Raw genomic sequence first — 27,319 nt, 5'->3', positions numbered from 1 at the left:
TGCTATGTTCCCTCGCTTGTATGTGGTTGATTTAGAAAAACCTCCCTCTCTGTCTGCATCCCCATAGATACTGTATTCCGAACCGAAGTCACTCTCAGCTCCTGTCGGCTTTCCCCAGTGATCAGCAGTTTAAAAGCTGTTCTGTCACTTTTTTAATGTTGAGCCAGCAGCCTGGTTCCTCTTTGGTTAAGATGAAGCCCGTCCCGCTTGTACAGGCCTACCTTTGTCCCAAAAGGTTCCCCAGTTCCTGACAAATCTGAAACCCTCTGCCTTACACCACCTTCTCATCCATGCATTTGAGACCCTGTATCTCCGCTTGCCTAGCTCGCCTGGCGCTATGGAACGGGTAGCATTTCTGAGAGAATGCCACCTTGGAGGTCCTGGACTTCAACCTGTTTCCTAGCAGCCTAAATTTAGCTTCCAGAACCTCCCGGCTACATTTCCCAATGTCGTTGGTGCCAATGTGGACCACAACTGCTGACTCCACCCCAGCACTGTCTAAAAGCCTATCTAGACGAAGCGTGACATCCGCAACCTTCGCACCAGGCAGGCAAGTCACCATGCGGTCATCACGCCTCTCACAAACCCAACTCTCTACATTTCTAATGATCGAATCACCCACTACAAGGAGCCCCCCACCTCCCCGAGGGGTATCCTCAGTGCGAGGGGATAGCTGATCACCAGTTAAGGAAGGGATCCCATCTAAGGGAGCATCTTCCCCCACCTCAGACTGGCACCCTCCATCCCCAAGGCCTTCATTCTCCATGACATCTGAAGAGATGTCACCTTGGGAGTGGGACCCGGCTGTTAGGTCCCTGAAAGCCTCGTCTGACACCCTCTCTGCCTCTTTCAGCTTTTCCAGGTCTGCCACCTTGGCTTCAAGAGAACGCACACGTTCCTTGAGTGCCAGGAGCTCATTGCAGCGAGGGCACACCCACGACTTCTGTCCTAGTGGCAGATAGTCATACATGTGACATTCAGTGCAAAACACTGGAAAGCCCCCATCCCCCTGCTGGCTTTCTGCCTTCATATCTGATTTGTTTAGATATTTAAATATTAAGCTTTTAGTCACTGCCCCCCTGGAGCTATCTGCACGTACTATCTGTCAAATATGTCCTTATTAATTTAAAAAACAAAAAATTAAATTAAAATTGCGTGCGCTGTTAGGCGCGCGCCGCTGGTTCCAGAGACTGAACTAAAGCCCCACCTCTCAGGACAAAAGCCCCACCTCTCAGGACAAAAGCCCCACCTCTCAGGACAAAGAGGAACAAGAGACGAACTCTGTTAACCCCTGTTAAGCCCCACCTTCCAGATGCAGCAGCCTTACAAGGAGAAAAAGAGATAACCCCTGTTAAAATACACTGTTTTAAAAGCTGTGGCTTTGAGAAAAGCCCTCCAAAATGAACACCAGCAGGTCACTCTGCTCTTCCTGGCCAAGTCTCTTCTGCTGCTACTCCTCTCTGCTGGTTCCAGAGACTGAACTAAAGCCCCACCTCTCAGGACAAAAGCCCCACCTCTCAGGACCTGCATGAAACTGCATGGCAAACAGGATACAGAAGAAAAATTAAATGTGACCATTGCAACTCCTTGTAGAATCCCTGCTTGTATGCCTTAATTCTGTTAAATACCAAACATTTTGAGAGAGATTTGGTAACACTCACAATTGATTCAAGTGCATATTTACAAATCCCTGTTGCTACTTTGACATCTAGTTTGGTCTGTCCAAAATGGAAATAGAAGCTAGGAGGTGGGGGGAGGGATTAGGCAATGATGAAGAAGCATTCATATTTGAACCACAATGAACTAATTTACAGCCTTGCTTAATTCACTTTTCAGTAAACCAGCTCCCTACAGTGTTTTATATTCTTTCTAAGCCTCTGTAAACAACCTTGATCCAGCCTAATTAAGTGATTATCGTCTCCTGCGGAACTCCTAAAATCTCATTAAAGTAAATGAATGCAGAGGCTTTTATGACAAACCAATAACAGAAGGACCAGTATAGTAAAGTTGAAGTCCTAACAACATAAGGCACTGGGGTTGGGGGACATCTCTCCTGAAATTTAGCTAAGCCCCTGCAACTACCCAACTGAGATTTGATATAAGCAAGAAAGTTGTGTTAACATTACTGCAAGTTTGACTCTTTCTTAATCATTGGAAGCTGAGAAACAAGCCAATTTACCAAGAAGCTGACTGAAGTGCACTTTATTTTACACATAGGGCCTTCTACTAGGAGGGCACAGAACAGCAGGAGAATAAACTCACATATGCAGTGTACTGTTCAAACACACAAGAACAGAATTAAAAGTTGTCAAGAAAAGAAAGGATGACTAGCTGAAAATAGAACAATTTTAAGTTAAGGGTCTTCAACTGGTTACAAAACACCGTTTCAAGAATAATACTACTGTCATCTTTTCAATTAATTGTTGTGAGCAAGGTGATGGGTATCTGATAGCGGAAACTATTTTAAAGGACTGTTTGAAATATATTTCCACTGTTCACCAAAATCACTGTAAACAGTATGCACTGGATCCAGAGAATGCTGAAACACTGTAGCTTGACAGTCACTGAATAATGTATTGTTCAATTGCATTTTCTTTATGCATATGTTTGTTTCCTTGATTGCTTCACACTTGTATTATTTAGCTTGCACCCTGTGGGGTACAGATTTTCACACTGGAGAAGACGGCACTTTCTCTATGCCCTGCTGACTCCAGGAGACATACAAATTATGAAAGATCATTGCCATAGTGTGTGCACAGCTTGATAAAACAAAATGAATTTGGTAGAAAAAATGAGAGCAGAAATAGTATACAATGTATATATTGAAGGTTAAGATGCCTGCTGCTTGATTCTGGACAAAAAAATTAACCCCAAGGCTGCAGGTGATACAGCTAGGGACTAATCAAACCATAGAGTTGGACATGCCCTGTGGGAATTGGAAGGCAGCTCTTAGGAACTTTGATTGTACTGGTTCAACAGATGTCAAACAAGAGACTTGGGAATGTTCTGTAGAGTATCTGAGCTAATGTTTTCACTTTGAATACTCTAAGGGTACAGCTAGGAACTAATGTAACCCATCATCACGACACGTTGCCCAATCTTAGATGCCAGCATCCCTGTCTGAAAGCACCTCAGAGTTCACTCCTGTGAACTAAGCTTTAAACTCTCCCAGACTGACTCACCAGGCATAGTTTATTATTGATGCACATGTAACCACTTAGTTTGTATCAAGTTCTTACAAGTGAATTGAGATAAAATTGCCAATTAACAAGCTGTCATTTGTACTCACCAAATCAAGCTGTTACAAATTAGCCAAGGGTCTTAACAGCTACTCAAGCCTCATTGCTAGCATCAAGGGGCTGACTTCTGTTGATTAGTAAGGGTAGATTCCCCCCTCCCCCCCACATTTAATTTGCCTCCATTTCCATCTGAAATGCATTTCTGAAGTTCTTATACACTTTATACTACTTTATATTTCAATACAGATTGCTTCTTGGTAGTTTGTTCAACACAAGTAATTATAGCAGTTATGCTTGCAAGTATATTAATGTAGGAAAATATATTTGCTAGTCTGTTGCAAGAGAGACATCTACTGGTTTACAGGTGGAATGTCACATTTCTTCTTGACTGCCAACTGTGAATGCATGTCCAGAACACTCAACTAAAAAAATACAAAAAACACTACAAAAATACAAAACACACACAAACGAACCTGAAATTTTTGCGCCCACCCCCATGTGTCCAAATGGGGGCGCCCGGGGACATTGGGTGCCTCATATCCCTAGGCAAATATGCCTCTGTTGTAAAATGTTTTAATGTAAATTACTTAAGACACAAGGACAAGAAGAAAGATAAAGAAAATTTTTCATAGTTGCAAGTAAACAAAAAGCCTTTTGAAGCACAGTTCTAAATGTACCCATATGGGGTTGTGGTCTTTAATTTTTCATGATGCATTTAAAACAGGCCTTCACCATGTCTGAGCCACCAAGCAGAATGCAGAATCGTGTGCTGCAGCTACACTGGTGCAGTTTGCGCAGTCAAGCAGGTAGCATAAACAGGAGGGGAACTGAGCTCCTGACAGCTTACAATACTTGGCTGGGAGACTATATTCTGAATGAAGAGTGTTGCTCATATTAACCGCCTGCTGCCCCCCTCCGCCAAATTGATATTAAGTAGACACTCACTTATTGTTAAAAAATGTAGAATTCTCTCTCCTCTTTGTGAATCCAATTGGTAAAGTTTTCAAGTGGATGTTGTATCTCCGGGCTCTGTTTCTCAAAAAGTTGACCTGATAAAGCAACAGTAACAGTATTTTGAAACATGGCATTTCCCCCCAACTGACTGAAAGGTGTGGCCATGAGATAAAAGTGTGGGGAGAGAGATGGAGTGTAACATGTAGCACCATTCCTACACAACAAATATAACAAAATCTAGCATTAATCACATACACTGTGCATTTCCCACATGAAATTTATACATGTTTGGCATGCAAGGCTTGATTGTATCTTGCTTTTAGTTTTTTTTTCACATTTCCTGTAAGTTATTCTTCCTTTCTTCAGCCCTGAATAAACAGGCCAAAATGTTTATGAAAGGCTGTGGGTGCTTATTCACAAGTCAACAGCTGTGTTGTACAGGTTTATTACAGGGAGCACGGTAGGACACATTGCTCCAAAAGCTAAAGACTCTTTCTGCAAGACACTACAACTTGCTACATGTGGTATTCAAGCTCATTCATAGCTATGGTACAATGACAGCGAAAGACTTCCCTGCAATCTGTTTGTTCTATAACAACTCCAATACCACTGTACTGCTTGCAAAAATTAGCAGAGATGTAACTGTTTAACAGATACAATATGAATGAAAGCACAGTGAGGTTTGTGTACTGATCCTCTAGCAATCCACAGGCCATAATTAATGGTTAGGCTATCAAATGGAGTTTTTTTAAAGTAACTTTTAACAGGATGGAAATATGGTGCATTCCTTCTAAATGCGTAAAGCAAGATTTCCATTTATTTTTCTCCTGAACCTCTTTATGACCATGGAAATATAGCTTCCCAATCCAACTCAGAAAATTTAAGATGTGTATAAAAGAAACAGGACAAGATGATTAAACTAGATTATCACTCCTAAAGAATGCACTCCTCCTACTTTCATTGCTTCTAATGCAGGCTAATGCTGAACTTTCTTTGCCCACATTCTTCGTACTCTCATCTGTAGAATAAATATTTTTAAACAGCATTTTGTAATCTTATGGCAGCTATTCTGCAAGTACCCTTATTATCTTCATAATGACACTAGCACAACATTACCCATTTAGTGTGTCATCTCAAAAGCTTAGAACTACCCAAGAGTGCAACATATAAACATGGAGGGGATAAAGCAATACATCAAAAGACTATTTTAAAACTATGGGCTGCCTAAAAAGTAATTTCATAGAACATCACCACTTTGGTGCCCTGGTTATTGAAAAACTGACACAACTTAAAACATCTACTTGTGTAAAAGCTATGGACAGAATCCAGGGTCTTTTTGCATATATGAAAGACAAGGAGGAAGCCTTCTCCCACACAAACAGCTGTCAGAGAAGCAGGTTGGGAGGGAAGTGGAAAGCCCATACTCATGCCCCAGATATTTACCAAGCTGGAGTTGGTATGGAGTAGAAAGAACCTGTACCTATAATAGCTGCCAGAGGCTCCATTACAGCTTGCTCTATCTTCCAGATCCTTAGATTTTTATGTGCCAGGACCTCAGCAATTTCCTCTCCCTGTTGGGAGCATCCTGCTCTGATCCAGACTGGGGAGCTGGGGTATAATTTATGAATGCACTCTAGTGGCTGGCTGCAGATGAAATGGCAAGATGATGCTCTTTCATCAACAAGTTTTACTACTTTGGAAATTTTTGAAATAGAAGTTAAAAAACGAATTACTCATACTTCTCTTAAAATTTTCTGCACCAGAATTGGACATTCATGTGAGACATATATTTGTTATGAGTGCTAATGCTTTAATTAAAAACTAAATTAATTAATTCATGTGGAAAAAAGGATAAGAGTTCTAATTTCCAGGGACAAAGAGGTGTCAGATAAACTCCATCTATACTTAATAGTTTCTGTTTATAAACAATTTTGTAATGGCCAGTTTGTCATCATGGCCGCCCTTCTGCTTCTCCTTCTTTGCTGTCAAGTCACAGCAGACTTTCAACAACTTTGAGGGGTTTTCAAGGCAACAGATGTGCAAAGGTGATCTGCCATTGTCTGCTTCCACATCAAATCCCTGGTATTCCTTGGACATCTCCCATCCAAATACTTGCCAAGGTTGAGGCTGAGAGTATATGACTTTCCCAAGATCACCCAGCAAGTTTCTATGGCAGAGTGGGGATTCGAATCTAAGTTTCCTAAATCCTAGTTCAACACTTCAACCACTACATTATGCTTGCTCTTTGGTCTGGTACACATATTTATGTGTAACACAGATTGCTGCTTAAAGTTATTTTTCTTAACAATCTTCTTGACAATTTTAGATGGTGAATACTTTCAAGACCATTTTGGTCTATTTCTCAGTTTGAAACTTATCAGGTGCTTGTTGTGACTGAATTCATAAATTTCTACTTCTCTCTTTTCTTGTAGCTAATATTTCCAACTTATATTAACAAAAAAACTCACCATACATCTAAAAATTTGTAATATGATTGCGAGTGATGCAAGAACTTACAAATTTATTTGTTCTTGGTTTATGTGAAGTGACATCCCGAGCAGCACAGTTAGCCATTCTTCCCACTTCTTCCAGAAACCGATAATCTAAAATTAACAGGAAATGCGGCTTCAGAAAAAGGATTGGTGTACGAAAGATAAGCCTCATAAGTACAGGATATAGTCAGGGGCAAGTAGGTATAAGGAGCATGTAACTGATGCATAACTAATGCATGTAAAGATGCAACACTGTTCTAGCAACTTGTTATTGTGCATTAGATAAATACTCAGCACAGAGCCTGACACATGTAAAGTGGCTAGAATTTTCCATGATGGTTGAAGAAAAATTCCATATCCTCCCGCTGCTCTTCCCCAGTCAGCAAAAGCTAAAAATCTATTGAAGTACTGAACAAGATGCACTATTAATGGTGCCTGTTCTCAACACAGCAGTGATACTATTCTACTTACAGTTAGGTCTAAAACAAACATGAAAACAATAGGACATTGGATAAATGCAGTTCACTGCCCCTCATTTCCAGCTATCTATTTGATAGCACTCTGGATCTTAAGAACAGATAGAAATTTTCAGAAAGTGTTACCGCTAAGAAGATTTAAGTCACTGAATTGGTTTATGGAAACAAAGGATGTTTTTTCTCTGACTCCATTACAGTTGTCTGTAGTTTTATGTTGCTTTACACAAACCAAGCTGAAAGCAAACAGAGAACACATAATGTCACCCAATGTGTCACACATAAGGTAGTAAAGAAAAACATATGCCAGTCAATTTTATATACCTGCATGAATATTTCATACAGCGCGGACATCGATACTTTGCTTCTTCCATGTTACATATTTCACACCTTAAATACAAAAATTACACCGAAAATCAGTTTAACAACATGTAGTGTATTACAAGGTTAACATTTTGAGAAAATATTGGTAAAATCAACTGATATATTTTTTAGTTAAAATTGGTATTGATCCTGAGAAAGAGTTCTGCCAATAGATTGGATCACTCCCCCCCCCCCCCTGCAACTTACTGAAACTCTTTGAATTGGGGAGAAAGGGGACACCAGAAATAGCATCGTGAATTGGGAGAGCCCGGGAGGGTGGGGGGATCAGCAAAAACTGACTCCCAGTTAAGTTAATCAAATTGCCTGCACTATCGAAGTTTCTGTTACACTAAAATATTATTGAAGAATTTAATCCCCAATAGTGGTCCTGAATGCAACTCCTTCCTTATAATAAGGAAATGGTGTCTGTTAAATTGCCAACTTTCTACCACTGCTCAGAGGTAAATTTCTCAAGCATCCTGCCACTGAAATGGCACTGACATTTTAAAGAGGAGGTCACACTGGAGTTTATATTTATAGTGGCATGAGAAAATGGACAAGAATACATCTCATGAATGATTGTGATCTTCCAGCCCTCTGACTGCTGATCCTATTATACAATAACTGCAAGTCAGAAAATTTATGGAACAGTTACTTTTTAGTGAAATGTGCCTTAATGGATCCTGTGTGTTGTGCTGTCAAATGAATCCTTTGGAAAGGAAATACATGTGATTTTTCATGTGTCTCATTATGCCGTACAGAGCATGATGACCTTGTTTACATACAGTCATCTTAATTTCAGGCTGTCTTGCTAAACATTTTTTTCCTTTCAAAACTACCAAATGTTATACAGTACTTTTATTTTTATGACTGCCATTTGAGGAAAAAGTCAAACTGATCCAGGGTGCAGCATGACATAGTAAAGAGATTTCTGTGCAGACAAAGAGCAAATAAATAGGCATCGTTGGTCTAAAGTTGCCATTTTTTCCATGTCAGACTTCCTGTGCCTTCAACAGCTGTGTTCTAGGTAAATCAATCCCACGATACTACACAACCTGGTCATCACTGTCCACAGTTTATGATATATTCTAGTGTATCTTTCTAAAATAAGGGGAAAAATGATCACAAGATGAAACTTCGAATAAATGGAACAATCAATCAATCAATTTTATTGAAAGCCATAGGCCAGTACAATATTACAATATTATTACATTAAAACTTCTGAGCCAACTTGTTATTCCAACAGGTAAGAAAAAGAAAAAAAAATTCACTAAAAATCCATCATGTGAACACTAAGTCTTTCACTTTCCCCCCTACAGTATGTCTAGATTGTATTCCCACCTAACTTATACCAATTTAGGTTTGATCATTTACTTTATTACGTTGTTGGAGCGAATCTTTGTAGCTGCCAAGGCGAATAGGCCAACCCTATAGGATATATAGGGATCCAAATCCGCAAGGAGAAGGTATAATTTGTCTGACTCATAATATACCTGGGACAGGGATATGAAACTATTCAGAAACTTAGCCCTAGGCTCTGCGTACAGGGGGCAGTTCAGAACATAATGAGGTAAATCCTCTACTTCCTGTTTGCAGATACAAATTCGTTGTTCAACTGGTATTTTGGCATATCTGCCTTCTAAATAATTTGTTGGCATTGTTTGAAATCGTAATGCTGTCATAGCCTTCCTTATCTTAAACTGAGTAATGCCAGCAAGATAGGAGGCTCTATGATGATCCTTTTTAAGGTGACTATACCAGGGAGCAAACTTGGAATGTAAAATTATATCTCTGTCCATACAGTTATCTCCTTTGAATATCCAATCCCGAAGGTCGTGATTTAAAATTGGTGAAGAGAATAAATGATCTGGAACAGAATAACTGAGCAATATATTATTTAGGGAGGTATTATGTAATTTTGAGGCCTTTAGTAATATCTGCAGACTTTGATTCCCAAACGAAGTCGGTTTTAGTGAACAACTGAATTCTAATTCATAGTATTCATCAAATGCTGGGAGACTGGAATTATAATTTACTACCTAAACAAATATATTAATGGGAAAACCGTAATTTATCGTGCACATCAAGACCTGTACACAAATTTTGCACCAGATAAAGAGCTGGGAAAGAGCACTCCCACAGATAAGGCACAATAACAGAAACACTACTGTATTCATTGCCACCCACTTCCAAAGCAGTCTCTCTGATAAAGATCTTAAAACTCAGGCACACATGTAAGAAGGTGGTATTTAAGATTTTGTGGTCTCGGGCACTTTGCCATAAAAAGGTAAGAACTAACATTTTGAACTGTGTTGGCAACGTACAGGAAGCCAATGAAGTTTTTTACACGCATGATCTATAATTAGCCACATAGCACTACTCTGGCAGCCGTATATTATAGAACTTAGGTTTTCATACTGCCTTCAAATGTAGCCCCACATAGAATGTGTTACTGCAATTTAAACTACAAGTGATCAGAGAAAGCATGCCCTCACTTAGAAGAAGAAGAAGAAGAAGAAGGAGGAGGAGGAGGAGGAGGAGTTTGGATTTATATCCCCCCTTTCTCTCCTGCAGGAGACTCAAAGGGGCTTACAATCTCCTGGCCCTTCCCCCCTCACAACAAACACCCTGTGAGGTAGGTGGGGCTGAGAGAGCTCCGAGAAGCTGTGACTAGCCCAAGGTCACCCAGCTGGCATGTGTGGGAGTGTACAGGCTAATCTGAATTCCCCAGATAAGCCTCCACAGCTCAGGTGGCAGAGCAGGGAATCAAACCCGGTTCCTCCAGGTTAGATACATGAGCTCTTAACCTCCTACGCCACTGCTGCTCCTTAGAACTATTTTTAAACAAAACAAAACCTTCATATATACTATTTACAGTTCTCTATTTCCTTACAGTTTACATACTGCATTTGGTTCCTAGAACTGGCATTATTTTACAGATGTTCTGATGTTTATTGTAATATTATTACAGCAAATGCAGCTACTTAGTTTTCATTTTATATATGCAATCTAACATCCATAGTGTCAAAGTATAATCTAAACAACAATCCTGAAGAGTATAAGACCATGTAAAGAACAGATTTGCATTACTAATTCAAGTGAATGAGAACCAGAAGAACTATGGGTTGAAACCAGAGATATTAAGAAGAAAGAATGAGCAAAGGCTATTTCTGAAGTCAAAAGAAATTAAAAGCTTTGATGGATGGCTGATGAAACAATTTAAACTGATAATGATACATGAGATACAAAAGTAAAAAGGGACAGAAATAGAATCAGAAGTCTAAACGCAGTGTTCCAGCAACTGGCACATAGAAACAATGAGAACTATTATAATAACCAGTGTAAAGAAACAGAAGGCAACAAAAAAGGACAAGAAATCTGTTCCACGAGATCCAAGAAATGAAGGGGCAACAGAAATGGATTCCATCACAATCTTAACAAGAATAGTCCAAAAATATATATAAAAAAACAATGGCCCCAAAACTGGAAACACTCATCTCCATTCATTTAAAGGGTAAGGAGACTGGTGGTGGCAGTGCGGCTGTGGCCCTGCCACTCCCAAAGGCTTCTGGTTGCCTGGGAAGGCTTCCAAAGAGACAAAGTTTTCCTACTGCCAAGAAGTCTCTATGGGGCTGTATAGATGCACGTCACCTTTTAGACAGCTTAAGTCTAAACCAACTGCTGCTGGTTTAAGGCAGTGAATGGCCAGGAGGGAGCTGACTAAAGTCAGCTCCTCTTTCAACCACAATCCTAGACCACTCTGCTGCGTGGCGGTGCAAGGATGCTGCTGCAGCGTCCTGCCCTGCGACCCCACCACTGGGGAGGGCAGCAGTGGCTGCAAGCCGGTGGTTTCGCCCCTCCACCAGGATAAGTACCCTGGAGAGGGCAAATCCACTAGAGCAGCTGCGTGCAGCTCCCATGGCCAGATCCCCCGCCCCCCGCTTTAGATGGGGCCGCTTGATGCATGGGTCATGAAAAGTTATAGTTCATTTTAACAGAAATGGGTGTGCCACAGCATCTGATTGTTTTGACTCATAATTTATACTGTGGACAAGTGGCTACTGTTAGGACTGAATATGGAGAAACAGAATGGGTTTCAGTTGGCAATCTCCCAGTCTCTTCAAACTATATGCAGAACATATAAAGAAAGCTGGAATGAAGAAAACTGACAGAAATAAGTTGATTCATTTGAAATGGGGTGTTGGAAGAGAGCTTAAATTATTATTTAGTGCCTCAGATTATGAAAGGCCTCTAAATCTGAAATCATGTTCACTCTACTGGCCTGGCAGTGATGAACACCAACTTTGCCTCTAGCCCAGTGGTGAAGGAGGATATCAGTGTGCTGCTCTTCTGAATTTTCCTTTCAGGGGCCACTGGTCACCTGTGGCTCACCTCTCCCTGTTTTGTCAGCCCACCGTTCAATTCCAAAGTGGATTGGCCCTTGTGGGTGGGGGTGGATGGCTCCAGCAAAGGTTGTCCCTATGGGCCATGCCATGGTTTTGGAAGGTGTAAGTTTATGCCACTGAGCGTGGGGATTCAAACCAATCAAAACGTCCTTTGGAATCTTTCCATTGCCTTCCCTGCCCCCACCACTGTCCCTCCTCCTTTCACGCTGGAGTGGCACCTTGTGCTACCACTATGCTGACGCTACCCTTCTGCCAGTGCCCATTTGCTCTACTCTGCCACTCTGGCCTGCTAGCCTGTCTCCCCTCCTGCTGGTGTATTTGCACAGGCATTGGGGCACCTGCCCCAGCCCAATCCTTCTACTGCTTCCAGTGCTCTTTCACCACTGCTTGGATTGCCCAGTCAATCATGTGTACTGAATTTTTCCACTGTTCTGGATTTTTACTTTGCAGGCCCTTTGGGAGAACAAGAAAGGCCATGGACTAAGGAGGGAGGCCTTGCCCAGGAAACAACTGCGGCAGGTTTGGAGGGCCATCCAGGCAATAGAGAAGTGGTGCCTCAGCACACGTAAGTACGTGTTATGACAGATGTACAACATTATACATAGGGTAAAGTAAATGTTGTAAAAAAATGTCCTCACTGTCCAGTTTAAGTAACTGCTGAATCTCATGTTCACACCTAGCGCAAATACTTGACCACTGTCTCTGGAGAACCGAGGGGACACCAGGACGATCGATCAGCGCCTCAGTCTCCCGTAGGATCCTACCACCACCAGTGGGCCTGAGAAAAGGGTTGTGTCAGTTTGCAGGGGTTGTTTGTGTGTGTTTTGTGTTAGATGTTGATTATTGGTTATGTGGTTTCTGGGATTGTTCATGGGGGGGTTGATTGATTTGTTAACTATTCTGCTGCACTTTGTATAATAAGTCTTTTTCATTTGTTTGAATCACTTGATTGAGGTTTATCATTTGGACAAGATATTAAACAGTTTCTTTTAAAAAAAATCTGATAGTGGGCATTGAAGGAAATGCATGGCCACAGCTGTGGGAAAAGGTGACACTGGCCTTTTCCAGATATAGACAACAAGACGATGGATCACCGCAATCATTGGTTCACTGGGGTTCATTTCTGAGCCCAGCATACTGGACATACTGTGTTTCGGATGGCAGACTGGCCTGGTCAAACCAGGCAAGTCACAGAGGTGTCAATTTAGGTGTTTGGTGGAAGGAATACTTTTCAGAAAATAAATCTGGGAATCTTAAATATTGTCCACCTTCCTCAAGTTGACCATGGGCGTTTCAGGGCCACAAAGAAAAGGAATTGGGTTGCCTTAGTCTAGCTTATCTCCCACCCTTATGTGGAATTTGCCATGAAACTTGCCTATTAGTCCCTATGGGCAAGCAAGCATGCTTTCCACTAATCCCTATGGACAAGCATGTTTTCCATTATTCCCTATAGGCAAGAAGCCTTTAATCATTCCTCATGGGCAATCATGTTTCCATTATTCTCTATGAGCAATACTGTTTTTATTACTCCCTACAGGCAATTGTACTTTCCATTATTTCCTATGGCCATGTGTGCTTTCCATTTTTCTCTATGGAAAACTGTGCTTTCCATTTTTCTCTACTGGCAAACGTGTCTTCACTTATTCCCTATGGGCAAGCGTGCCTAGGGTCTCCACTGAGGAGAAAAGCAGGATATAAAATAAAGACGGACACACAACGTCTCAGTAAATAAATCACCTCAATGAACTTTTAAACAGAGTCATTTCTCAGGCTTTAAAATAAGGCTAATGGACAGCAGCACTGGTGAGATTCAAAGGTTAACTTCTTTGCTCTCAGAAGGGCAGTTATTTTCCCCTACCACAGGCTAACACAGTTAGGGGTCGTATGACCCCTTAAAAACCAGAAATTATTTATTCCAACATAGACTTCCGCACAAGCACCCCTACTTCGTCGGATACGTGAGTTTTAAAAAATATATCCTCTGCAGCTGCTCAGAGCCCTTTGGGCGCGTGTGCTCACGGCTAGATGTTCCTTTTCTCCGCACCCCTAACTAATAGCATGTGGACCTCTTACCACGTGGAGCTCACTCCCCCTCCCCCTCAGCTTAAATTGGATTCTTCTCTTCAACTAGCTTCTGTCACACTCCAAAGAAATAAGCTGAGCAACCCCCTCGGAGTAAGGAAAAGAGACTAAGTACCCAGCGGAGAGAAATCCCTACCTATTCAGCGACATTTTCCGCCTTACAGCTTCAAGAACCTCTTCCACGCTCTTCTCTGCCATGATGACAACATCCACCTCTCTATGCCCAGAACCGGCCTGAGCCCGTATTTCTTCTACAGCCTAGACCGGCTAATTAGACCGCAAGTAAACGACAGGCGCCCCCCAGCGGCGGGACGTCTGAAAAAGCTTTTAGGCTTGCGAGTGAGGTGGTGTATTGGTTATGGGTATTTCTTGCACAATCAGATCCCTTGCAAAGATGGTGTTCTGTTTTTTGGCTTTTGAAGTCTCGTGCCTGTTCATACGGCTAGCTAAATCTGACAGTGTTGCTGTGTAAAGAAGGAAAGGGCTCCCGTGTTTTCTGAATGCTTTCTCAAACAGAAAGATCGCCAGAGTGGCATTCCTTGGAAACAACTCCACTCTACCCTGCTGTAACCATAGATTAGTCAGCCTGACTAAATAAATGTACATTTATAAACACTGGCTTTCACCACACACACACGCACACATCTGGACCACTAATTTGCTAAGAAATTATTTGGTAAATGGGCTTTTAAACCTGAGACATGACAATTTGTCTCCGGATGCCATTTCCCCTCTGTATGCCTCTGCCTTCAGCTGCCATCAATACGGGGGACCCTGTGGGTCACACACTGAAGACTAAAGAGGAAGGTTTTAACCAGGCACTAAAATCCATAAAGTATCGTCGAATTTCTGCTGGGAGGCAGTTCCAAAGCTTGGAGCCTGCCACAGGAAAAACCCCTCCTGTGTGCCCCCTTCTGCTCCACCTCAGCATCAGAAGGGGTCATCAGGACCTCTGCACAATGTGCAGTGCAAGGGCTGGCACTTACAGGCGTAGGTGCTCCTTTAGATAGATGGCAACTTTGAAAAAGGCATATTTTTGCAAAAAAAAAAAGCTGATCTCTCTTGTAAAATTATTCAGGTGATCAGTTCCGATAATTTAAAAGTGCCCCCAGTTCAATGTGAATTTTCCAGTGTCATTATAATGCACAAGTAGAGTTGCCAATAGTGGATCTCCAGACGACTAACATCACTTCCCCTGGAGATTTATGTTTTGGAGGGTGGACTCTGGCTCTATACCCTGCTGAGGTCCCTCTTTCCTCAAACCCCACCCTCATCAGGTTCCACCTCCAAAATTGCCAGGTATTTCCTTATGCAGAGGCGGTGATTCTATGCATAAATTATCTTGGGGAAAAAACTCTTTGTAACTGTTATCAGTCTCAGAATGGTAATTTGCTTAAAGCAAGTAAAGGTAGTTTAATGAACGTAATATGTTAGGAAACTGTTTGCTATGAGTATTTATTCAAAATGTAAATTGGTAAACCCATGGGACATAAAAGTAACTGTTTTTACACATTTGACATAAAATTAATAGGCATTTTGATCTATTATGAAAAAGAAATTCCATTTTCCTATTTAGTTGAAAATAATGGCAGTCCAATTTAGGCTGTGGAGGGCGCTAAGACAACCACATGAATAAAGGCATTAGATTTTAAAGCTTATTGTTCCTAAAAACCATACCAGGCAGGGTAACGTAAAAAGTCAATGAAGCCCACCCCGCTGGTGCATTAACCAAATGTGCCAGTGGGGTGGGCAAACTGGGAGATGGGTGGGTGCCACAGACCTTAGCGATGTCCGACCTGGGAGGGTGGTGTTCTGAGCAGCATTGGCATACACTTGGATGCCAGTGCAGGGAGGTGTGGTGGGCCACGGTATTCCCGCTGGTGGAGCTGACTATACTTAGCTCCCATCTGGGTTTTTGGTCATGGGCGCCACAGCTGGCACCCCAGAGCTATGCCACCAGAAAGAATGGCATTAAGTCCATTTTGCCCCAAGGTACACTTTTGGGTGGCCCAAGAGGTTCCCCCCCCCCCTTTTTTCTGTCTCTCTGCACCACCTGAAAGCCCTTTGGAGGTGGCAGAGCAGAGTGGTGGCTGGCCCTCAGGGGCTACTGGATTGGGCTGTAAACATTTAATGTGCAAATTAATATAGAATACCATCAGTAAATCTAATAGGTATAAATTGTATCATCTGAATGCAGGAAAACATGAAACCCTCACAGTGTGTGGCTATTTGGATTGCTGTTTTTAATTATAGCTATCATTTTAAAATGCCTTTTCTTCAAAAGTAGAACTGCAATCAACGTGTTTCAGTAATATGGCTACCTTTTATGATTTAAACACAGTATGGCTTTTTGCCACAGCATTTTCAAATAAAATATTTTTAAAATAAAATGACATGGTTGTACATACCCTAAAAATTGATAAAGAGAAGTGGCAGAAGCGAATCCTTAATACAATACCAAAACAAAAATATGACTTTATTGAAGAGGGTAAAGGATGCAGTAACAGGCAAAACAATGTTATCTTTTTGCTGTGGCCATATCATGCCTATTTTCCTTACTATAGAAGTGTTTAGTTGTTGAAGTAAATGTTTCCATACATGTAAAATAGATCTCTTTGAGAACTGAGATGCCCTTTGCAATTTAATAGAAAGATGCATCCATTAAAATGGAGTTGTTAGAAGGCAAAGATCTCTCTAAATGGTGCTCTCAAAATATCTTGAACTATGAAGGCTTAATTTGTTTACGGTTTTCTAGACTAACTGTGCAATCCAAAGGGGAGGGGGGTGGGTTGAAGCCACATTGGAAGTGGTTTTGCTAGTATCTGTGCCACCAACATAGCACAAAGTGGCAAAGATGCTGGCGCAGAGGGACTTACCTTGGTGGTGGGAAGTTGCAGTGCTGGAACCCGAAAGCCCCCCCCCCCCCCCCCGCCACATTGCCACTTCTGCACCACAGGAGACCCTGCTGGTGTGGAGGAGGGGAGCGTTCCTGGGGCAGAGCCAACTTTACTTGTCTCCCAAAGACGATTCAGATGGGAAACACCCCCACCCCCCCCTTCAGCAGCACAGACTTATGCCACTTTATTCCCCCTATGGGCTTTCATGGGAGAGAAAGAGTTGCCTTTTGGATAATGCTGGATTAAAACATTATTTAACAAAAGATACTGGCGTACATTAGGATTTCTTCAAGGAAAGGTAGCCAAACAGAATTCCTGATATCTTGGGGACTGAAAATTTTTCCAGATGAAATGATTAAAAACTGTAATGGGATGTAGTAGATGGGACTAAAACTCATATAATATCCAAGAAAGTGAAGTAATATTGACTATTATAATTTAATAGCACCCAGTTAAAATATATGCAGTATTAACATTTTCAACAGTTACAAATATTTACACAATACATCATTGTAGGTGACTTTGAATAGTTAAAATAATCCTTAACTGCCATCCAGAAAGTTTAAGAAGACTACTATATGTAGCCATTCTACAGCTACAAAATCCTGTTCTTTCTATATGCACCAATTATAATGTCCTGTCTTGTAAATCAATTCCTTTTCTAAGACAGAAGCAGTTAAAACAAGATTTTCACATAAATAATGTTTTCACTCAATGATATAACCATAAAATTTTTTACAATGAAAAGTTCTCTTGATGTAACCAGTACATACAGCTTGGAAAAAAAAGCAACCCCCCTCCCTGCCCAAATAAACTATGCTAAGGCCACAAACACTTTGTGTTATATATATATAGAGCACCAGGCAAAACAGACAGGAAACACAAAAGAGGTAGTGTATCATCTGTTAAGATGTCTGTGTCCATAAAGGACTGTAATACAACTTAAGTGTTTTAAGGAAAATATGTATTTTTGGTGGCATAACTCATTCTCATATCATTATAATACAAACTATTGCACATCTGGGAGCATCAGCTAAGGTTGCTCCTTTGTACTGTATGCCTCCATCTTTCCATAGGGTGTCATGTACAGTGCTATTAAGAAGGTTAAGAAGATGGGATTTTCTGAAGGTTTTCCAGGTATATGTATAACTTACAGTTTCATGGAATAGTACAACAGGCACCAATCACAAAATTAAATATTAATGTTATCAAGGATTTAAAAAAACATTTCTCCTTCTTAGGAGGAAGTCTTCTTCTTCCTGAGATGCTTTAAGAAACATGAAAACTTCTCTTTACAATTCTTCTGTAGTTTTGTAATAAACTCCTTCCAATAATCCATGATACGAGAAACTCAAGTCCAGTCAGAGGCCTAGAGAAAACACACCGAACCACTTTCTACGTAGTGCTGTTGTCCTTGTTTGAGATATGGAAATTTGTGTACTTGAATAACAGGTAGTTGATTGGTGTCTTGAGTGTGAAAAAGGAACTGGGTTTTATGCCAGCTGCCATCTTGAACCTGCAATGAATGTAACAGTATTGTTATGAGAGCATATTAACACTGTAGATGAAATAAATAAAGCAAGCAGCTTGCATACACAAATTTAATTCTGTCTATTCCCTAAATATAAAACAGTGAAACTGTTCTATACAGGATTTATGATGTTCCTCTTTTCCTAGACTGTGGATAAAGTTCCATTATATAACAATTCCAACATGAAGTGTAGATTGATGTGGAATCTTTATCCTGTATTGTGTTAAATTCTGTAAACACTCTTCTAAATGAGGACCACATCTCATCTTCTTCAAGACTGACCTTATTTTAATCTGTGAGATTCTTTAGGAAAGTTCTACATTACATAGATTTCGGCAGAGAAAGATAATCTCACAGAAAAAAACTGCACTTATCAATAGCTTGACACTGCATGACTTCCCATCTTCGATATTATCATCCATATTCATTCAAAACAATAACAAGCATAACATATTGGCTAGGGTGTTTGACTTCAACAAGAGAGATGTAAGTTCAAACTCTTGCATGCCCATTACATTCAGATTCAGCTAATTACTGTCTCTGAACTTAACTGCTCTCCAAGAATTATTGTGATAATAAAACAGGATAGCCGCATGTACACCACCCGAAGCTGTTTGGAGAAAGGACAGAATATAAATATAGGGTAGGGATGGAAAGTGGTAGGAATCTAACCAAGTGGAAAATGCTGATCTGGTAGCTGATCTGTTTAACACCTACGAGTCTTTAAGGGCTTGTCATTCTGCCATCTGTCTGCACACTGAGGTCAGTGTGCGTTCCACAGAACAGATGATGACAAGAACAGATTTTGTGCAAATTGATATATACTGGCTTTCCTGAAAAGAAACATGAAGTATTTGGAATGCAACATCTTGTTCATAACTAGACTTGATCCAATATCCATTGGAAATAAATTATTTCTCCAAGTTTCCATGAAATAGTTTTAAACATTTTGACTTTAAAAGTCAATCTTTTCAGTGTTTATTATGTATTTGACAAGGATGACCTGCCATTTGGCATAATGGGTATAAGGAGTAGGAGTTTGTGGGACTCTTCTGAAGCAAGAAGGCTCAAGCCTGGTTACATTATATTCAGATCTGCATTCCAACCCACAGGACCTCCGGAAAGATCAGAGAAAGTCTGCTCCAAATCACCAGAGACGGGTGGGCTGCAGATGTATGTGTCACCTCATATTGTGGATTTCATTTCTTGATCAAAAGGTTGGTTATTACTAATTTAGATGATTAGGCTAGCAACATCAATGTTAATAACTTCTAGAGTAGCTGGAGTTTGACGCTAAAAGCAAGTATTGTTAATAGATACCACATCTCCTGTTAAGTTCCAAATAAATGCCAACAGTTAACATGTGATTGGAAGGGTGAGGAGAGTATCAATTTATTTCATGAAATGAAATCACCTTCATTTAAGAGAATATTAAATTAGATATACTAGTAAGAAAAATACAACGTAGACTCAATTTATTTAAAAAAAACTACTTGCTTTCTAGAGATTTTAATAAAACATTAGATGGTTTACCATGCATTCGTCATGAAGCACTTTTGGTTCAAGCTGAGTGTTTGCTTCAAACATTTGACCATTCCATCCCTTGAAGCTGATGGAGGGTTTCTGAGCACCTGGTTCATTGGTTCCCCATACTGGGGTGTTTAGGCAGTGAACAGTGATAGTATGGATTGCTTCTGAACTCAGCAAATGAAGAAAGTTCATCTGTACCTTTCCAATGCCAAACTCCAACTGGTTAACAAAAATACATATTACAAGACAATCAGATTGATCTCTCTGGCCACAAAAGCGCAATGGATCTATGCACAGGAAATATATTTCAAGTGCTTCATAAACATTTATTTCCACTGGCTTAACAAAGTGCCAGTATTTAAATTATTTAAACTCTTGGTAAGTAAACTATTAAGATATGCCCCTTGCATGCCACAAAAGGTTTATACAATGATAGAAAAATAACATACAGTTCATAGAGGGGAAAAGAAAATCAATGCCTGATCTTCAAGAGATCAGTTAACTTATGTGTTGACACTTGACATGAATCTCTAATGTTTCTTCAGCTGCGTCCAACTGGGTTTTGTGCATTAACCTGTGTGTCCCCAGGGGGTAACAGCTTTTAAAGACCGCTCCAATTGTTTGTCGAAGGCTTTCACAGCCAGATTCAACTGGTTCTGGTGGGTTTTCCAGGCTGTGTGGCCGTGGTCTGGTTAGGAACAAGATCCACCAGACCACGGCCACACAGCCCGGAAAACCCTCCAGAACCACCCGCTCCAATTTTCTGTCAGCTTTTCCAGTGTTTTGAGAACTAGGACAAACTGGTGTTAAACTGACCCAATGAAAGGCAACAATTACTGTACAAACTAAAATTTTGGTCTCCGTGTGACCAAAGATCTTGGACCATGACAAAATTCTATTGGATTCATGATTATTTGGCATTGCTGTATGAGAAACGATGCCCTCTTGGCAGGCTTTAATAACTGCTTGCATTCCTATCTTAGGACTGATACAAACAAGGAGAAGTGGAGATGTTTTTATCTTTTCAGCATCTTTCCAACAGATGGGAACGTGTTTGGACATAGAACTTCAAATTTACAACCAGCCAAACATTTAAGAGAAAATTGGTACAAAATATCTTATATCACTCCAAAGGATATCAAGAAGCTGGACAAGAATTACAAGGGAAATGCTGGAATTGTAAAGAAGTAGATGGTATCTTGTACCATATGTGGTGAATGTGTAAAAAAAATTTTTTTTGAAAGAAATACATATAGAAATTCAGAAATTTGCTGTGGACACTAAAAGTACGTTATTAAGCATTTTATGAAAACATAACAAAAATCTTAGAACTGTTTTTATTTATAACAGCTACAATTATACACGCAGCAAAATGGAAAGCAGAAGCATGTCCAGGCTGAGAGAACTGGGAAAACAGTTGAATATGCAGTAACGCAGTAATGACAAAATGAACAAATGTTGTAAATACGAGACAAATCAAATAATTCCAAGATAAATGGAAAGCACATTATTTACATTACTCTTTAAAAATGGTGAGTTAAGAGGGAGGTTACTGAAATTATATACAAAAACTATTAGTAATCCTCGTGAAATGCTATATTGATAAAGTGTTGAAAGGGAAGAAGGCATATATAACATTTAAACACATAGTTGTGGGCAAACTCTTATGAGCAAAAACTACCAGACCACAGTCACCCAGCCCAGAAAACCCACAACAGACCTTCCAGTTCTAAGCAGCAGATATGGGTGTTCCACTTACTCATGAAAAAACTGAGGGACCCACCATTCAGATTGATTCTGTAGTTGAGGCCTTCCACCTCCCAAAGGACAAGCAGTTGGTCTTGAAGGCCCTTCATTTCCAGTTCCTTTCCTGGCAAAAGCACACTTTGAAGGAGTTACAGTCTCTCACAGGCACCTTAACTGCGCCTGTAAAGTAATGTCACTGGGATGGGCCTTCTGTGCATGTCTGGTTAGAACAGTAACGTAGCGCCCACGGGGGGGGGGGGGGGGCACGTGATGCCCTGGGTGGAGCAGTGGTGGAGGCATGGCCGGACTGCCGAGGGAGCGTTCCGGGGCTGGGTGACACTGCGGCAGGGGAGAAGGGCGCATGCACACCCTGGGCATGGTTTCCCCTTGCTCTGCCTCTGGGCTAGACTGCTTCCAGGGCTACTTCCCTGTACCACCATATCACACTGACTTGAGGCCTGAAGCAAGAAATTTTGACTTTTCTGGATGGCTTCTGTGGCAGGACCCTATGAATTTGCACTCCAAGCTCAGTCTGGTGCAGCTGATAGACTTTGGGTATATTTTGACAGTTGGTGGTATGTGCAGCCGTGGCCTGGCCAATGTTGTGGGGACAGAAATCTCATGGGATATTACTCTCTTGGAATTCTTCCAATTTTATTATTATTATTATTATTATTTATTAGGTTTATAAACCGCCCTCCCCCGGAGGGCTCAGGGCGGTGAACAGTGTAAAAGAGCACAATCAAATTAAATACAATATAAATATAAGTTAAGATGGCTCTAATAATAAAAAATAAACCTAACCCCATTTAAAATGCAGCATCAATTAATTAACACAAGATGGCGCCAGAAGGGGTGGTAGGATCTTCATGATGTCAGAGAAGACAAGAAGGGGGGGGGGAGGGGGCCCCTATCAACGGCTAGTCTCCCCAAAAGCCCGGTGGTGATTGTCAAGCAGCAGGATTGTCAAGCAGGACAGATTGATGGTGACTGTCAAGCAGCAGGATCATTTTAGAGATAAGAGGGTGCATTTCTGTTGTGATAACCAAGCAATCATATGGGTTATCAACCTGTTGATAACAGTAAGTCATCACATTCAGAGTGGGCCACGCACCTCATGCGCAGGTTCATTCCGGTCTGTTTTTCTGCTAACATTCAATTCAGAGGCGTAGCTAGGGAAAATGGAGCCCAGTGCAAAATCTGAGTTTTGCGCCCCCCTGGGTAGCCGCCCAGAGACGTAGCTGGGCCATACTGTGCCTGGTGCACACTCTTTGTTTTCTACCCAATCCTCCGCGGTGCCCTGCGCCCCAGCACCCTAGTGGGGGTCATGTAGCCCCGCCCCCACTCATTGTGTAACCCCTCTCCCTGCATGTCCCTGCTGCCAGCTCCTGCTCTCCCCAGGGCCTGGGGAGGGCAGAAGCCTGCCTGTGTGGACCCCGGGAGGGTGGAACAGAGGCATATCTAGGGAAAATGGAGCCTGGGGCATAATCTGAGTTTTCTGCCCCACCCATCCTACTCCATTTTCCCTAGATACAGCTGAGGGGGGGAGAAAAATCAAGCCATCTGCCGATCTCACGGAGGCGTGCCCAGGTCTACTGCTTGGGAAGGCTGGAAGGGATTGAGTCGGTGTGCTGTCATGGGCTCTGGCTGGTCAGCGCCCTCCCTCGACCTGTGGCACCCACCTTAAAGAGAGAATCTGGGGTCCATAATTTAAACGCCATTGAAAGTGATGATGTATGGGGATGGATTCTCCGCCCCCCAAAAACAGCATCACTTTCACTGTTGTTTAAACTGGAGAGCCCAAATTCTCCCTTTAAGGTGGATTTAAAAGGAGAATCTGGATCCTTAGTTTAAACAACATTGAAAGTGATGCTGTTTTCAGGTGGATTCTCCCCCACCCTGAAACAGCATCACTTTCAATGTTTAAACTGGGGACCTCAGATTCTCCCTTTAAATCCATGCTGAAGGGGGTGGATTTAAAAGGAGAATCTGGGAAAAAATGTTTTTTGGGGGGTGCCCACTGCCAGGGGTTCAATTGTGAAACTAGCAGCACCAAAATTTCAGGGTATCTTTAAGAGACTCTCTTGATGATACCACCCAGGTTTGGTGAAGTTTGGTTCAGGGGGTCTAAAGTTATGGACCCTCAAAAGTGTAGCCCCCATCTCCTATTAGCTCCCATTGGAAATAATGGGGGATGGGCACCCACTTTGGGAGTGGATGCCCATCCCCCTGAACCAAACCTCACCTAACTTGGGCAGTATAATCAAGAGAGTCTCCCGAAAAAATCCCTGAAAGTTTGGTGCTGCTAGTTTAAAAACTGCGTCCCCTGCAGGCCAAAAACTGAAAAAAACCACTAAAAATACAAAAAACCTCAAATGAACCTGAAATTTTTGCCCCCCCAGGTGTGTGCCCAGTGCAGCGCTTACCCCCAACCCCCTGGAAGCTATGCCTCTGATTTCATTGACAGTGCAGCATGTCACAGGGCAGATAACACCACTGCAGATGCTTTGTCTCACCTTCAGGAGGAGAGGTTCTGCCAGGGACAGAGCGAGGGGAAACTGTGCCCAGGCATGTGTGTGCCCTGCACCCCTGCCATGCTCCCATCCTCCCCCACAATGCCCTGGAACACCCCCGCCATGCCTCCGCAGGGGCGCGCGCCCTGTGCATTGTGCACCACCCCGCCCCCTTGGTGCTATGCTACTGAGTTCTGCAGCCTGGCACCCAGTGCAAATAATTGCCCAGACTCATTCCTAGAAGAGCTTTGATCTTTTGGTGACACTCCATACTATAGGGAGTATTCAGTTTGGTCTTGCCATCCAGGTTATGAGAGTATTTTACAACGGAAGCTAATTTTCTGTCCTTCTTTGCTAGCATTGGAAATGCCAGCTCTTGGCTTGCGTCCAAAGTGACAATCCCTCTGTACCTGGCTTTGATGCAAGAGCATAGGTTTGCCCCAAGAACCACAGGTGGGTATTTAGTCACCATTTATTTTTAGCAAAGCCCTGACCCATGAGTCTTCTTCACAGCCACCAAGTAAATGAATGGTGGTGACTAACCCATACAAACCATTACCATTTCCATTCTGGCCCAGCTAATTAGGTGACTCCCCAAGCTGTGCTGGTCAGCATTTGAGGTCTTTCTCTTTGAAATTTCCTTCACCTTGGCCTTTGGGGCACTTAGGAAGGGTGATCTTGCTCCCAGTTCCACCAGGGGCCACTCACACTGGGCACTGGGGGTGTGAGGTGTAGAAGTGGCAGACATACAGTCTCTCTTCCTTAAGCTGCCCAGCACCCCACTCTTCTGGTCTAACCTGTTCCTGGCATGGGGCTGCTTGGACAGATAAAGGTCAGGTGGAAGGTTATGGACACTGTTCAAAAGGTTGTAGTTTAGCTAGGGGGGTGCTTGATCTGCCACCTATTCCAGCCAGATAGCATCCACTTTTTGGCTTACAAACAAGGTTACACAGTGTTTGGAATGACCTATGGGATTGGTTGCAGTAGTAGGAGCTTTAAGGGGTGAGGTTCCCTGCCCATCTCTTATTGCAGTGTTAGTATGGGGCCTGATCCATTTTCAAGGGAAATTTAGTCTGTGACCTCTTTTTCCCGACATTTGGGAATTCTCTCAAGGGATTTTGTGGGAGGACTTGCAAAGGACATGCTCATTCCAAAAGGCAGTGGAAATCATGCAGTGGTCTATGCCCAGGTGGAGTTCCACATACGGCCATCACATGGTACTTTCCAGCAGGCAGGCTCAGAAAAGGTAGTTTGCACAGCAGCCAGCACACAGATTGGCCAATACCCTGGATCCTTTGCCCTATGCTAGGCCAAGGCTCCGTCAGCTGTAACCAGAGGCATAGGGAGGGGAACCAGAGCCTGGGGAAAAATGGCTCCCAGGCCTGTCCCCTGCGAGGCTGTGCCCCCCGTGCCTGCTAAAAAACAACCTTTATTAACGTATAGAGCAGGGGTAGGGAACCTGCGGCTCTCCAGATGTTCAGGAACTACAATTCCCATCAGCCCCTACCAGCATGGCCAATTGGCCATGCTGACAGAGGCTGATGGGAATTGTAGTTCCTGAACATCTGGAGAGCTGCAGGTTCCCTACCCCTGGTATAGAGCCAGTGGGCCTGTGTGTAGTCTGGGTTTCTGAGGCACTCATGCACGTCCCAGCAGGGGGACGTGGCTATGTGGGGGGCCATTTTGCACCCCCATGTGATGTACAATGGTGGCGCCTGGGACAAATGTCCCCGGATGTCCCCATTGTAGCTACGCCATTGGCTGTAACCTATAAAAGTTGTGACTGTCTCCATTCCAATAATGTTTTTTGGGTTTTTTGTATCCCTGTTGTGGAGTTGCCTTGCCAGCTTCCTGTTCCCTTTGACTTTGGGTCAGCAAAGGCCTCTGGGGATTGTTGATGACCTCCCCCAATTGGGAACTAACTTTGCAAAATGGTGGCACATCCCTAGGGTCAACTGAGGGATGCTCTCTTGTTTAGTTCAGCCTTGAATTACTGCTATATCTATTATTTCACTTACACCATTCTATGCCTCAAGTTTTCCAGTTTTCCTGTTTTAACTCAGAGGCACCTAATATGTTCATAAGATATTTTGCCTCCTTCTCCAAGCCCTCTTAACATGCAGATGGCCCCTGTCAGTATAGGGCTCCCATAAACAAGAGACAATCTCACCAAACCCCTAGAAAATGATCCTCAGAACAAGGTTCACCATCTGAGGAATTGATATCTTGTATGGGATAATTTCCTTTTCATTTTGATGCCTTCTATTTCAAGACTATCATGCTCTGTGACAGTACGGGCGATGTCACCATGGAAGCAAGATGCCACTAGCACATGCCTGAAGGTCTCACCTATATACATATCTGCAGCTAAGAGAAGAAAAGTTTTGCACCTGTCAGTTTCTCTCCTACCTCTTTTTCAAAGGAAAATGCCTTCTTACAAGGACACTTGCAACAGAAATTAAGCTGTCTTTCTAATGTTACACAGAGGTGTAATGTAAAATGAAACTGGTATTCTTATAAGTGAACATCATGCACTGTTGTCTCACTCTAACATAGACAAGAGAAACACGTACCTTAGTCACGGATACAGGTGACAAACATGTCTGACCACCAGCAGTAAAGTTGCAGAAAACTTCAATGGCATCAGAATTACATCCAATATTTGGATCAATCCAGTATTTCCCTATCAGTTGAGAAAGATACAGGCAGATCAGTATTTCCCTATCAGTTGAGAAAGATTCAGGCACTTGTTTCTTCCCCCCACTCAACCTCCAGTGTTTAGCATACATTGGATAGGTCTGTGAGACATGTTAAAGAGAAGGTGGTATTCTGATATATAATAACAAAAAGTAAAATTTTATTTTATTTTAACAGCAGCAGCAGCAGCAACCTTTATTAGGCATATAGATTTTATTTATATATAAATATAATCAGGGCCACCAAGGCAGTTAGCAAAGTAAAAACATACATAATAAAAACACATCTTAAAATCCAAAGCCAAAATACATGCAAAAAATTTAAAATAGCAATTAAAACTTTGGACAGAAAGGCGGGACCATTGACAGAACACCAGTCAAAACCAAGAAGTCTTCA

General features: G+C 42.0%; 2 protein-coding genes across 7 annotated transcripts in view; both read right to left on the bottom strand.

Annotated features, from left to right (window-relative positions):
• The window catches only part of ZNHIT6 (zinc finger HIT-type containing 6), a 45,292-nt gene extending 31,057 nt beyond the window's left edge, over positions 1–14,235 (bottom strand). For 4 of the 5 annotated variants that reach the window (XM_048497392.1, XM_048497395.1, XM_048497394.1 and 1 more), the window contains exons 1-5: positions 14,146–14,235; positions 7,483–7,548; positions 7,288–7,394; positions 6,711–6,796; positions 4,185–4,288 (exon numbers count right to left, since the gene is read on the bottom strand). In XM_048497392.1, coding sequence (XP_048353349.1) covers positions 4,185–4,288; positions 6,711–6,796; positions 7,288–7,394; positions 7,483–7,548; positions 14,146–14,207 — 425 coding nt within the window. In that variant the 5' untranslated portion in view covers positions 14,208–14,235. The remainder of the gene's footprint in view (positions 1–4,184; positions 4,289–6,710; positions 6,797–7,287; positions 7,395–7,482; positions 7,549–14,145) is intronic. The other variant, XM_048497396.1, reaches the window with a different exon arrangement.
• A 3,090-nt stretch (positions 14,236–17,325) lies between these two features.
• The window catches only part of COL24A1 (collagen type XXIV alpha 1 chain), a 247,645-nt gene continuing 237,651 nt past the window's right edge, over positions 17,326–27,319 (bottom strand). For both annotated transcript variants that reach the window (XM_048497359.1, XM_048497360.1), the window contains 3 exons: positions 26,800–26,909; positions 19,971–20,186; positions 17,326–18,422 (listed from right to left, as the gene is read on the bottom strand). In XM_048497359.1, coding sequence (XP_048353316.1) covers positions 18,276–18,422; positions 19,971–20,186; positions 26,800–26,909 — 473 coding nt within the window. In that variant the 3' untranslated portion in view covers positions 17,326–18,275. The remainder of the gene's footprint in view (positions 18,423–19,970; positions 20,187–26,799; positions 26,910–27,319) is intronic.

This window comes from Sphaerodactylus townsendi, linkage group LG05 (genome assembly GCF_021028975.2).
Source record: "Sphaerodactylus townsendi isolate TG3544 linkage group LG05, MPM_Stown_v2.3, whole genome shotgun sequence".
NCBI lineage: Eukaryota > Metazoa > Chordata > Lepidosauria > Squamata > Sphaerodactylidae > Sphaerodactylus > Sphaerodactylus townsendi.
Note: the sequence above shows the minus strand (reverse complement) of the source record. Positions and strands in the feature narration are given on the sequence as shown.